General features: G+C 38.0%; 1 protein-coding gene across 11 annotated transcripts in view; it reads left to right on the top strand.

Annotated features, from left to right (window-relative positions):
• Positions 1 to 13,247, top strand: part of NRXN3 (neurexin 3) — a 1,218,301-nt gene that overhangs the window by 1,071,480 nt on the left and 133,574 nt on the right. For 6 of the 11 annotated variants that reach the window (XM_067532391.1, XM_067532404.1, XM_067532449.1 and 3 more), the window contains one exon: positions 8,554 to 8,643. The exons of the other annotated variants lie outside the window; for them this stretch is intronic. In XM_067532391.1, the coding sequence (XP_067388492.1) occupies positions 8,554 to 8,643 (90 nt within the window). The remainder of the gene's footprint in view (positions 1 to 8,553; positions 8,644 to 13,247) is intronic. 11 annotated transcript variants of the gene reach the window in all.

Raw genomic sequence — 13,247 nt, 5'->3', positions numbered from 1 at the left:
GCAGTGGAAACTTAGAAACAAGTTCACTTACCTGATTGTAGGAGTAACTTTAGATGATTTTCTTTGCTACTGTAGTCTTGCCTGCCAATTCTCTCCTATTTCTGGTGTGTATGCGATAGAGACTTTGTCTTCCTTTGTTCCAAAGTCTTTGGTTTGAGGTAGCCCCAGTGCGAAGTTCAGCTCTTCACAATAAAAAGCTCCACAATGAGAGGAATGAAAGGGAAAAGCAGGACTCAAAGACAATGGTGAAATCAGAAGGAAGGGGTGTCAAGTCAAGGACATTCAGAGTATGGGAAAGAAGACAGGAAAGAAAAGGAGAACCAATATAGCAAAAGCTGTAATATTTTTCTAACAAGGAGTTCAGTGAAAATAGAAAAAATATCTAGGCACTGAAGCAAACTAAATAAGGATAACAGTTTTCTCTTCTCCAGCATGTTCCATCAAAGGATCTCAAATGCAAGAATCCACACAGCACCTTGCTGTGTCCCCATTTTACATATGGAAAAACTGAAGCACAGGGAAGTTGTTACACCAGATATTCTGTAGCAGAAGATGGAGTAAAACGCAGGTTACCTGATTCTCAGTCCTCTGCAATTCTGTGCCACATGCATGTAGTTCACACTTTCCGTTTAGGTTTGGCATTCTTTCAAAACCCCATGTGAATACAGACGTTATTTTCCATTTGGTGTTTTTTCTACATTTTGATTAAACAGTTTTAATGTAAAATGTCCCCTACAATGTATAACCTAAATCACAGCAGCTTTGTACTAGTCCATCAAAATATACAGCTGCTGTTAAACAGAATGCCTAGTTCTAATTCTCATTTCAATCGTATTATTCCTGACTTAGCACAGAGAGAAGAAAAACCAGAAGTGAAATCTACTAGTAATGTGGTTTTACTTTCCCAGCTGTGTGCAAAAAGTAAGCAAAGAAATTTAATGAGGACAAACAAACATAATTTTTGTACTTCTTATCAGTAGTAATAATCAAAGATGCTATTAGTAAAATGTTAAAGTGGGACTGTTCAGTAGATTATAAATGTATAAGTTCAGTTGCCTTGCAGACACAAATGATTAAGCTACTGATTCTTATTCAGACCAAAGCACTGAAACTTTCGGAGGTTCAAAGCGCCCTTTTCCCTCATGAGGAACTAGTGGAAGATGCTAGCTTCCCAGTGGAGTATTCTAGTGTAATTTCCTAGATAGGTCACTAAAGCATGGCATCAACTCTAGAAGAAACTAGAGCTTCCTAGCTGATATCTTTGGGTAAAATGGCACTGTGCCAGTTTACACCAATAGAGAATTTAGCCCCTAAATATGAACTAAATGCTGTCTTTGATAGCCTAACATGTATTCTTTTCCCCCTAGACTTTTATACTCCTTTTATGCTGAAGCAATCTCAGAACTGTTAGAAATTATCTTTGAGAACTCATGAAGGACAGGTGAGGAGGGCATAGAGGACAAGAGAAGGGCAAACATAGTACCTGTGTTTAAAAAGGGAATCAAAGAGGACCCCAGAAATTATAGAAGATAATTTGATACCTGGAAAGATACTGAAACAAATTATCAAACAATCAGTTTGCAAACACCTAGAGGATAATAGGATTACAGAGAATATTTAACATAGATTTATCAAGAACAAATCATGCTAAAATAACATAATTTCTTTCTTTGTCAGGGTTACTGACCTAGTGGATGGGGGAAGCAATAGATGTGATATATTTTGATTCTAGTAAGGCTTTTGATGCAGCCCCACATGACATTCTCATAAGCAAGCTGGGAAAATGTGGTCTAGATGGAATTACTATAAGGTGGATACACAACTGATTGAGAGGCCATACTCAGAGAGTAATTATCAATGGTTTGTTGTCAAACTGGGAGGGTGTATCTAATAGGTTTCTGCAGGGGTCACTCCTAGGGTTGGTACTATTCAATATTTTCATTAAATACTTGAATAATAGAATGCACCGTATGCTTATAAAATTTGCGGATGACACCAAGCTGGGAAGCAATGCAAGCACTTTGGAGGACAGCATAAGAAGTGAAAATGACCTTGACAAAGTGGAGAATTGGTCTGAAATCAATGAGATGATATTCAACAGGAAGGAAAAATCAAATGTCAAACTACAAAATGGGGAATGACTGGCTAGGTGGTTGTGTTGCTGGAAAGGATCTGCAGATTACAGTGGATCAGAAAGTGAACATGAATCAACAATGTAATGCAGTTGCAAAAAGGGCTAATATCATACTGGGGTGGATTAACAGGAGTGTCGTATGCAAGCCATGGGAGATAATTCTCCCATTCTATTCTGTGAGGCCTCAGCTGGAATACTGGGTTCAATTCTGGGTGCCATGTTTTAAGAAAGACCAATTGGAGAGAGTCCCAAGGAGAGCAACAAAAATGATAAAAAATATAGAAAACCTGATGTATGAGGAAAGATTTAAAAAATGGGCATGTTTAGTCTTGAGCCAAGAAGACTGATTGGGGATCTGATAACAGTCTTCATATATGTTAAAGGCTGTTGTAAAGAGAATGGTGATCAATTGTTCTCCATGCCCACCGAAGGTAGGACAAGAAGTCATAGGTTCAATCTGCAGCAAGGGAGATTCAGGCTAGATATTAAGAAAACCTGTCTAATTATAAGTGAAGTTAAGCGCTGAAATACACTTCTAAGGGAGGTTGCGGAGAACAGGTTAGACAAACACCTGTCAGGGATGGTCTAGGTTTATTTAGTCCTGCCTCAGTACAGGGAGCTGGACTTGATGACTTTGTGAGGTCCCTTTCAGCCCTACATTTCTATGATTCACCCAATACTTAGGCACCATGGCGGTAGGTGTTATGTAAAGCCTGTAGATACGTGGGGGTCAGATATCAGAGTGTGAACCTAAAATTAACGACCAGAACTCTTTGACTTAGTCATGAATGTTCTTTACTTATATTTCTCCTACTGAAATTTCATATATCACCAAAGGGAGGTGGGTAAATCCAGTTGAATTCTACAGCACTAATCTCAAAAGATGCACTTACTCTGTTACTATCACTGTGCAACAATTGTTAATTAGACAAAATGTCTCATTTTTTAAAGTCTTCTAAGCAATGAAGAAAATGTTGCTGCTTTATTCTTGAGCTCTAAATAAAACTGTCTTAGTCATTTATTTAGGGCAGATTAATGTTTTCTTACGGTATTCTTATTTGCATCTTCATGGACTTGACAACATATCAGCTTGTATTAATATTCTACCTGGAAGCAAGTGCTTTCTTTCTGCCCAGTGCAATTTACTGGAACCCTTGAGCCACTCTTCCTCACTGTAGCAGCAGTATATCATCATTACTGGTGTCTGGACCAAGAAGCAACATTTGTCAGTGCCTGAATTGCTCTTTTACTTTAAGTGGTTTAAGAACCCATTTTGGTTTAGAAATGGGCTTAAATGGAGTAAAGTTTGTTTGTTTTCTTAAAGGAACCATGAAATAACATGCAAAATGTTAGCTAGTAGCTTTCCGGAGGGAGTTTGGAAGGAGAATTCTATTTTACCCAGGGGTAGTTTTCAACAACCCTTCCTGGACCATTTTGCCAAGAATCAGATGTTCCGGTAGGTTAAATGGGATTAAGAAATGGGAAGAATTTTTAAAAACTGCCATTACCCTCCCTAAACCTGAAACCCTAAATCTTTCTTAGTCAGTCTGGGAGGAAAACTGAAGCCAAATTCATGTAGGCAGTAATCCTTGGACGAGCCAGAGTCAGCTCTGACATCAGAATTAGTCCTAGATATAAATCCTCAGTGGGATCCAAATGCTTGCTTTATCCAAATCTGCACATAGCTGGAAGTGACAATGTTGTATGTTTTTTGCAATCAGAGAGGAGAAAAAGTACTTGGAGGAATGTATTGCTGGGAGCTGACTTCCGTAATGGAATTAAAGTAGCAATGTTACAGAAAATAATGCAGACTGATGCATGTATGGTTTTATTCTCCCATAGCTGGGAGTGAAAGGAGTATCTTAAATGGGTGATTTCTGTTGGTATTAATAAGAGCTAAGCAGATAAATCCCATGGGTAAAAAGATCCATTCATATTCAAATGACCACAAGTAGCAAAACTAATCACCAGAACTTTTCCATAATGAATGGAATCCTGCAGTCCTTTCATACCCATTGGAAGTTTTAATGCAAAAGGCCTGCAGGATTGAGACTAATTTTTGTTTAAGGTAAACTATAATTTCTCCATTCATCTCTGTTCTTTGCAAAGAAAATGTTGGATCAGAGCTGGACTCAAAAAAGGAAAAAGTGGCTGGATGGGTTGAGAGGAGTGAGGGTTGCTTGTTTTTGAGTGTTTGGAAGGTGTCTACATGTGGTTTTTAGAAATACATTGCACTAAAGTCACATGAAAGGCCATCACTTAAAGTTTCTATATCTGAAGAGAAACACTGACATTACTGTCGGAGGACCAGTGAGGTCACTTCCTGTCAAAAACTGCTGTCATTTCCTTTTGAAAACCATGTGTTACTGTCTATAGAAACTCTCATATTATTCTGTATTAATTTATTGTTTTTAAAAGCACGACTCAAATGTCAACATTAATTTAAGGAAATTTATGTGTCAGATGGTGCTTACTATGTTGAATATCCATGCATTTAACAAGGGGAAATGTGCTCTTTAAATCAGTTTTGTAACTGGGGATATGTTGATGAACACATTCTCATGCACATGTTCTTAAAGCCGTTCTTACTAATGTCTGAGATAAAGGAGATAAAATTAAAAAAACAAAAATATGAATAGATGCTAACAGCAGGTGCTAATGTGATAGTTTAAACCTTTTTGAATTTTCTAATTTCCTTCACTCTTTCATAGCTTTTAAAGGTATGATTTTTCATATATATATTACTGTTGGAGGCTATGTCTGCAAAACAAAATAATAATAATAAAATAAACTTAAACATGATTTAAAAAAAAAAATTTAAAGATGTGGTGGGGAATAGTTATGCCCTTTCTGGTTTTCAGGATGGTCTAGGAATGAATTATAGAAGCAATTTCATCCAGTCTACCCTTTACAACTCTGTCACCCTTTCCTGTTTCCTCCCCACCTTAGTTTTACCAGCCTCTCTTCCTGGAATGGCTTCCTCCCTTACTGAAGGTATTTGAAGCACAAAATGATTCAAGTGGGAGAGTGTAAAATCAAATTTCATGGCAGTACAGAGTTTTCCAACACTGGCTTGACCTAATTGTCTCAGTAGTCTGTGCCCTACATTAGGGAGATTTCATATGACTATAATTTTTCTTCTTCTTTTTCAGTCACTCCCCCAAAGACAGAAATATATACTATTATTGGGGTAAAAGGCAAGAGGTGTTACTGAGCACCTGTAACTCCCATTGGGCCAAATCCTTAGATTGTCTTTACTGGGAAGTTCCCTGAGTTAAAACTCAATCGGGTCTGACTGAAGTCAATGGGCGTTTTCCCAGAATAAGGAGTGAGTAAAAAGTAAGAATTTCAGAATTTATGTAGCCCTATGAGAGTTGCAATTGCTTTGCACCCCTCAGATTTTGGCAAATTGCTAATATCTGGTCAGATCCTAAAGTTTTACTCAGGGCTAACCCCTCAGGGTGGTGGGCACTTTGAACTCCTATGGACATCCTAAATTCCTATTGCCTTTATAGATACAGTACCAAGCTCTTAGTACACTGTCAGTCCTTTCTCAGAGAGAACTTTCAAGCCCCAGCAAACCATATTTCCCTTAAGGAAGACCCACTGTTACACAAATTTTTAATTACTAACAGAGCAAGTTCTGTGAGGGACAAAGGAATCATGCATTGATGAAAGGCCTGATAAAGAACCATGTCCTACTAGTTGGTCATAAGAAACGTCGCACCAATAAATTGTGTACATAGTGTGTTGTATATATATCCATCATTGTTGGTATTCTTCCAAGGACAGCAAGAATATTTCCCCCAGTTCTCCACAGGTGTCCGTACTTCTCTATCTTTGACTTAGTATGAGTTGCCCCACCAGCATGAGGACTTTCAGAAGAGGAATTTATCCTTTAGCACAGGAAACTGAAGTCCTGGCTTCCATGATTGACAAAGAAGTATTAAGAACATGCCCTCTGTCTGTATTATTCAGCAGATGCTTATTAATGTAAATACATAAAACCTTTGTTCTTCTGCTGAATATTTTTCTGTCTAGTTTCTGGTACATATACTCTCAGCACTTTCTCAAGTCATTTCCCAGTCCCAGTACTGAATGTGGCTTAAGTTGTCTGTTCATGAACATACACTCATAAAAGTAAATAACTGACTTTTGAACTGTTTATTGGTGTTGAAATGATTTAGGCGTGCTGGGAATATGCATACAGGTCACTGAACATCTCTACAGTCATTCTGAGGCACCATGGTACATTGTTAATGTGATATGAATCCTGATTGATAGAGTTCACTTCCAATATTTTACTTCACCTTTCCAGTTTAATCAAAGAAGCCAACCACAGGTGGCAGGCACTGAGACTAGGCTAGAGGAGCAGATACAGCAAAGAGCACTGCGTGTCAGTCCAATACTTAATTGGATATTTATTCAATGGGAGAAGTATTCATAGCAGTCTTCTGAAAAGACACTTGCCCACAATGGACTTCCTTCAGGAAAGAAGAGAAATGGCTGACTTTCCAGGGTCACCATAGGGAATTAATCATCAATCATCTCCCCATAGCAGATTTTTTCATGTCCAACTGACTGTGAGTTTGTCCTTTACTCCAACCTAACAACAAGACTTTTGCATATTAAGTGTCCTGGCTGGAGGTTAAGTGTCCTGGCCGAATCCAAGTTCCTGTCTGCTTTACCTCTGAATTTAAAGAAATGCAGCTGACATTTTTCATAAATCTCTCTTAACATTGCTTTTATACTATATCAAATATGAATTTTTATCAGATTAAGTCTTGTTAATGTCTATCACAATAGCTCCCCCTCTTCTAGACAGTAGTTGGTGACATATTGAAAACCACTTCTACCTGATTTTATTCTGCAGAGGGCAGTAGTTGGCATATATACCAGCTAGTGCATTACACAGTTAGCATTTCCAAGCTACACATGCACAGGAAGGATTATGGGGCATGTGAGATTTAACAGTCACTGCTTCCCTTGGTGACATCTGCTGTTGACTGGATGGGGCATTTTGCCAGCTGTTAGTCACACATTTTTTCAGTGTCCTGTTTTTATATTGCAATACTAGATTCTAGCCTCTGATTTGGAATAAACAAATAAATATGAAGTCACTTTTACTAATTCCTTCTTTGTCTTGCACCACAGATGGGTATGTGTCACACAGAAACAAACACCACTTCTTGAGGCTGGTTACCGATTGCTGGATTTAAGCTTATTTAAAACAAAGAAACAATAGCACTGCAGTTTACAGTAGTGTTAATGCAGTAAGATGAGCTCTTACCCCAGATTACTATCATATTTTTAATGAAGGTCTTTTGCTGTATATGTGCTTTTCAGTCCTAAGCAAAAGCCTGAGAGATTGATCTTGAACTATTTGATGCAGCCTATTTGATCAAATTGTGTTAATATAAATAAAACATTACGTAAAAAATAGAGTGGCTGTGGTTGGAGAAGAAGAAGAAACAATGAGCAAAATGTCTGCAGTGCTATCAACTCTGATTGCTCCCTTGTATTGGAGACTGGGCTTAATTATGAGGTTCTGATCTGCATCTCTCTTATCCCAAGGTTCAGGGAGTTCAGATCCAAAGTTTGGTTTAAGCCCATCTCTATAATTTATACTGTATTTTATGACTGATAAGGGCTCCCCGCCAGAGTAGACCACATTGGACAATCTTGTTGCCCAACAGCAACTAACATTTTGGGTCCAGTTCTGATTGCAAACACCCGTTGACTTCAATGGGTGCCATCCCAAGTCTTTGGCAAGTGGACACAAGCCTTCATGTAAGTTTGGTTGCCACTTCCTTCACTTTCCTATTTTCCCTCCCATTTCTCCTGTCTCCCCCCATCCTCTGACCTTCTTACTTTGTTTCCATTATGTCCTTTTCATATCCACTTCCTCAAGTCTGTCCCTATTCTCCCTTTCAATATGTCTTCCACCCCTTCCCTCATATCCCCCCCATCCACCCTCCCACCCACCCACCAACCAGAAGAGGGTCCAGAACTTCACTCGAGGCTGAATGCCAGTGCAATTGACATCTTGTGCAACATATTTTGCCATCAGTGTTATACTCTGACCATAACATTTTTCAAAATTTTCAATCTACATCACCAAGTTGCCCAATGTTTGATGTTGCAAACTAGATGTTTATGGCTTTTAACCAATCTGGACAAAAGAGCAAGATCTTTTCCTTAAGATTTAAACCCTTTGATCTTTCCATAATTCCAGGCAATGAGTGAATAACTTTTCTCCACCTCACTAAAGAAGATAAAAATCTTTCTCTATATATACATTTATTTATATTTAAATAAATTAATAAAAACAAACAAACAAAAAAAGGTCTAGGATGTTTTTTAATGATTTCATTGACTTTTCAGATTGTTTTTTTTAAGATGTGTTTTAAACTTTAAAGGCAACACTGATAATGAACGGTTCCAAATGGTAAAACAGAAAATCCCCTTCAAATATAACCGGCCCGTAGAAGAGTGGCTGCAGGAAAAAGGTAACAGTCGTTAAAAGTTTCATTTTAAACCCATTTGATTCTAAACCCTCATTTTTAAAGCCTGCAAATAAATGTTTCTTAAATGATAATCGCCTGCTGCATAAATGATTGTTTTAATTTTCATTATAATTTGTGTCAGCTTCCACCTGCCATATGTTGATAAATCATGCTATAATACATTGCTATTAAAATGAAGTTAAAGGGACGGAATTCTAAGCTTGCTATCAAAGTAACAACAAACAAACAAGCAAAAATTCAGGAACTGCTTAAAACAAAACAAAATGCAACAACATGTATTATGGCAGTTTAACCACTGCATGATCTTCCTGGTTTAATTTGTTTTTAAATGACATCTATATCTGTATTATCAAAGTTTTCTTAAAAGTTTTTTCAAACCTATTTGTTAAACCACTTCCAGTAAGATTTTTCTTTCATTAGTGTGGCTAGCAATTACAGCTGCATGTCTCCTAATTATTTTAACATAATTAAACAATTTTAAAAAATGTTGTAATGAAAACATTTTTTAACATTTTCATTTAAACTAAAATAAAGGAGACAGTGAGAGACAGATTGTTGTGTCTTTTATGTTAAACTTGAAGGATTTTTTTGAAGTGCAGTTTTAACATTTGTCTCTCTTTTTTTTTTTTTTTTAATTTATGGGACAGATTTTTCCCTAACTTACACCCCAGGCAACCCCACAGATTTCCATGGAGCTGCATGGGTAGATAGCCCCAGTTCATCAAAGCACTTAAGCACATGCTTCACTCCCCTTGATTTCAGAGACTTAAGCCTGTGCTTAAGTGAGTTGCTGCAATGGGGTCTGTATCAGCGTAGAATCTAGTTTTATATTAGTAGTTTGTGGAGGAGTGGAAATTATTTCTTTCACTTAAAGCCTATTCCAAAGCCTGTTAAAGTCAATGGAATTAGTCACATTGACTTCAATAGGATTTGGATCAGGCCCTTGATGATATTTTGGAGATTAGGACACAACCATATCTCCTCTGTGCAGGCTAAATGTGATGTTAAAAAATAATTTATAACCATTGCAGTGCCCTGAAGTTTAGGAAAAGCAGAACAAAGTCTCTGATTTCCTTTAAAGAAATTCCTATTGATAAAAAGGGGCGATTGTTGGACTCAAATCTAGTATTTTCTATGTTGATTCAGACTAAAGATCTTACCAAAATTCTCCAAAGAAGAAAGGCAATATATTTTAAGATGGGTAAATACCCTTTACATTGTATTTTGCACTTTCTTGCTCTTGGGTTTAGCAAATTGCTCTGGCCAGCCTGAATTCTGTTGAGGACTAGAGGCACTTTGCTAAAATATTTTCATGCTAAGGGGCTGATCCTGCAAAATGCCGTACACACTCAGTTCCCATTGACTTCACTGAGAGCTGACAGCATTCCTCACTGCACGGGACTGGAGTCCTATCTGTGCAATGTGTGACCATAGCAAAATATGGGTAGAGCAATATTAACCCATTAACGTTAGTTGGAGGAAGAGAATTAAGGTGGATAGTCTCTTAGTCAATGGGGGTTTACAGAACATTTAATTTGAACCAACCAGCAAAGAGAGAATGAGATAGTGGTTTTGAGAAAATGCTCATTGAGTCTCAACAGGCTGCCCTGTTAATTTGTGTGAGCCTATTAAAAAAATTAAAGTTTAACACTAAAAAGTGGATAATTTTGTTTCAATAATTTTAAATTGATAAAGTCCCTTTAACGCTAAAGACAACAATTACCTCACTTTTGTTAAAACAGATGCATGTCTGGCTCCGTGATGCAGCTCATGTGCTTGAGAAACCTGTCCTTGTTTTGGTTACTGACTCTTTTGGTTTTTCTTTGAGTCCTTTATTTTATGCCATTGCTTCTCCAAGTCTGAGCTTTTAAGCATGCCAAGGCATTTTCATTTGTAAACCATTCCAAAATTTTGACCTGGGGTTTGCTATTTTGTGGCTGACGATGCTTTGTTAAAAGACAATCACACCGGGGCAACAAGGTCTATGCTAGGCAATCTCTGAGAGTTCAGGCACACTCTGGACATTGGGTGTGTTTGTTTCAGAAGGATATAGAATGCTTTCATTAACATAAATGAAAATTGAGTCTTGGCGATTTGTGTGATATAAAGACATTGTGCACTGTGACAGTGTGACACATGATAGAATATAGTCTTGTTCCAGCATATCCAGATGGATGTATCCTTTTAAATAACATGGTTACCACTTAGGGGAAAGATTTAATAAGTAACCATTCACCCATCCACCCGTCCATTCACTTACCCACTCAATCATCCATCTGGTCATCTATCCATCTCCTAATGTATCAAGAAAGCCTTTTGTCAGAAACCCTTGTAAAGATGATGAGTGAAAGGGTAAATAGCTATCAAACTACAAGATGATAAATTGATGGATGGATGGATTGATCAAATAGACAGCATATAGAATAGCTGTCTGCCAGGTATGAATTATTGGCATGCATGAGGTAAGATTAAACAATTTTCTATTAGCATGAATTTCAAAAAATTGCCATAGATTTGTCCTTGTTTTGGTAGCACTGGTACATTATTCAGAACAATAATTTAGTTCATGCTTGGAGAAACAATATAATAGAAAACCTTTTGAATGTTCATCTACTAGAAGAGTTAGAGCTACTGTCCAGTGTCACCAGTACAGGAAGAAAATGATTCATGTTTATATTGTTTTTTAATTTTTAGTTTTGTAAAACTGGATTTAAAAATATCTAAGAAAAAGGACCCTATCTTGCAAACTTTATTCACATGAGTAGGCCCAGTGACACCTGAATACAGCTGACTTCACTGGGGATTATACATGTGAGTAAGGAATGAAGAATTGGGCTTAATCTTCTCAATGTAGATATTTGTAATAAGACCAGAGTTGGTCAACAGGATGCATTTGAGCCTGCCAGTGTTCAAGGGTTGGGTCAGGTAAGGAAGAGAAATCTATACAAACAGGAACTTGCCCAGTTTGTGGGATGAAGGAATGAAGTAGCCGTAAGCACCACGACAAAAAGACTGATCCTGCAAATGCTTATTTATGAAAATAATTCTTACTCATGAGTAATTTCACTGAGTTGAATGGCCCCACCTACATGAGCAGTTCTTGCTCACATGAATTAGCCCTTTCAATAGTGCACTCAAACACTGACGTAGCATTATGGAACAGATACTGTCACTTAAGCTTTCACTGACACTGAAAGGGGGGAAGTTTTCATAAGAATTATTTTGGTGAATATAAAAATCAGAATGAGAGAGTGAACAAATAGTTCACTAAGACTTAAAACCTTGAACTGTGCCAAATTTTACACAACAATTTGAAAACCTTAAAATACATTTGCCACTTTTGCAACCCCTATTAATAAGAAAAACTTAATAACTAGAGAGCTAAGTGGAAAATAAAGATCTGAGTCTGCAACCTTTACTCACATTGAGTAGCACTCATTCAGGTGAGTCAGGTCTTTAAAGTCAATAGGACAGTTTGTGAGAGTTAGTTCCATTCAGCATGAATAAGGGTTGCTGAATCAAGCCAGAGATAAACTGGAAGAAGAGAGGTCTGACGTGGCTCTGGAATTCTGCATATTTCCTCTCTTGGACATTTTCCTTTCATTTCATCCACTTGTTTCCTCTATCCTCATTCAAATACAGAGACCTCATACCAGAGTGGTGAGTTAGGAATGACTCTTTATAGAGAAACCCAACAAGTGATTGTCCTTTTAGCAAGCACAGCTTTAGTATCAGTGCTGTGTTTAGTAGTAGCTGCGTAGCACGCTGCATGCATTGTGTTCATCTCTTGGACTAGAAGAGCTCATTATTCAAGAGGAAAACACAATAAAGTTCACACTTTACTGGCATGGGGCCACCCCCGTGTGGTAGGTGTTCCTAGAATATTAGAGGGCAGAGAGAACTGAGTAGAGGTGGAGAAAGTAGAATATGTGTCAACATTGATGTGGTGACTTGTTGTCTCTGACAAGAAAGTGGAGGTATCCTAGACAGTTGTAATGGGCACAGGTTAAAGTTTTAAAGTTTTAACGTTTTAAAGTTTTAAAGTTAAGTTTTATGGGCACAGGTTAAAGAAAAGGAGAGCATCAGGGAGTCCAGCTATCCTCCTCTACTAAAGCAGAGAGAGAGCACTCCATTTCTCTTCCTCTTCCTGGGTTAGAGAGCTCAGCTACCTCTCATCATTAGTGAGGGCAGCAAAGACTCACCAGGCAGGGAAATCTGAAATAGGAACAGCAGAAAGAGCTGGTGACTGGCTGAGCAATTGCTGGGTCTTCCACCAGTGAATGAAGAAACAGCGATGCCTGATAAGAGAAGAAGTGATGTCCCCTATCTGTCTCTATTACCCTCAAATCTGCCTCCTCACCAGCTCCCTCTCCTTCTCTCCAGGTTGAGAGAGGAAAAAGGAGACACTGGTTCCCTGCTGCAAGACATGAAGGGGGTAGAAATGGAAACGACGACTCCCTCATTAGTTCTCCCTCCATTTCAGGGGGACAATATCTCAAGGGTAGAAAAATGGCCCGGGCACCTCCCTTACCCCCTCCAGGCACTCCACCCTGAGGGGAAGGGCAAATAGAAGAATGTGACACCAG

Source organism: Emydura macquarii, unplaced genomic scaffold (genome assembly GCF_026122565.2).
Source record: "Emydura macquarii macquarii isolate MOO-44397 ecotype Brisbane River unplaced genomic scaffold, CSIRO-AGI_Emac_v2 contig_374, whole genome shotgun sequence".
In the NCBI taxonomy this organism is placed as follows: domain Eukaryota; kingdom Metazoa; phylum Chordata; order Testudines; family Chelidae; genus Emydura; species Emydura macquarii.
This window is presented reverse-complemented; position numbering and strand designations above follow the sequence as displayed.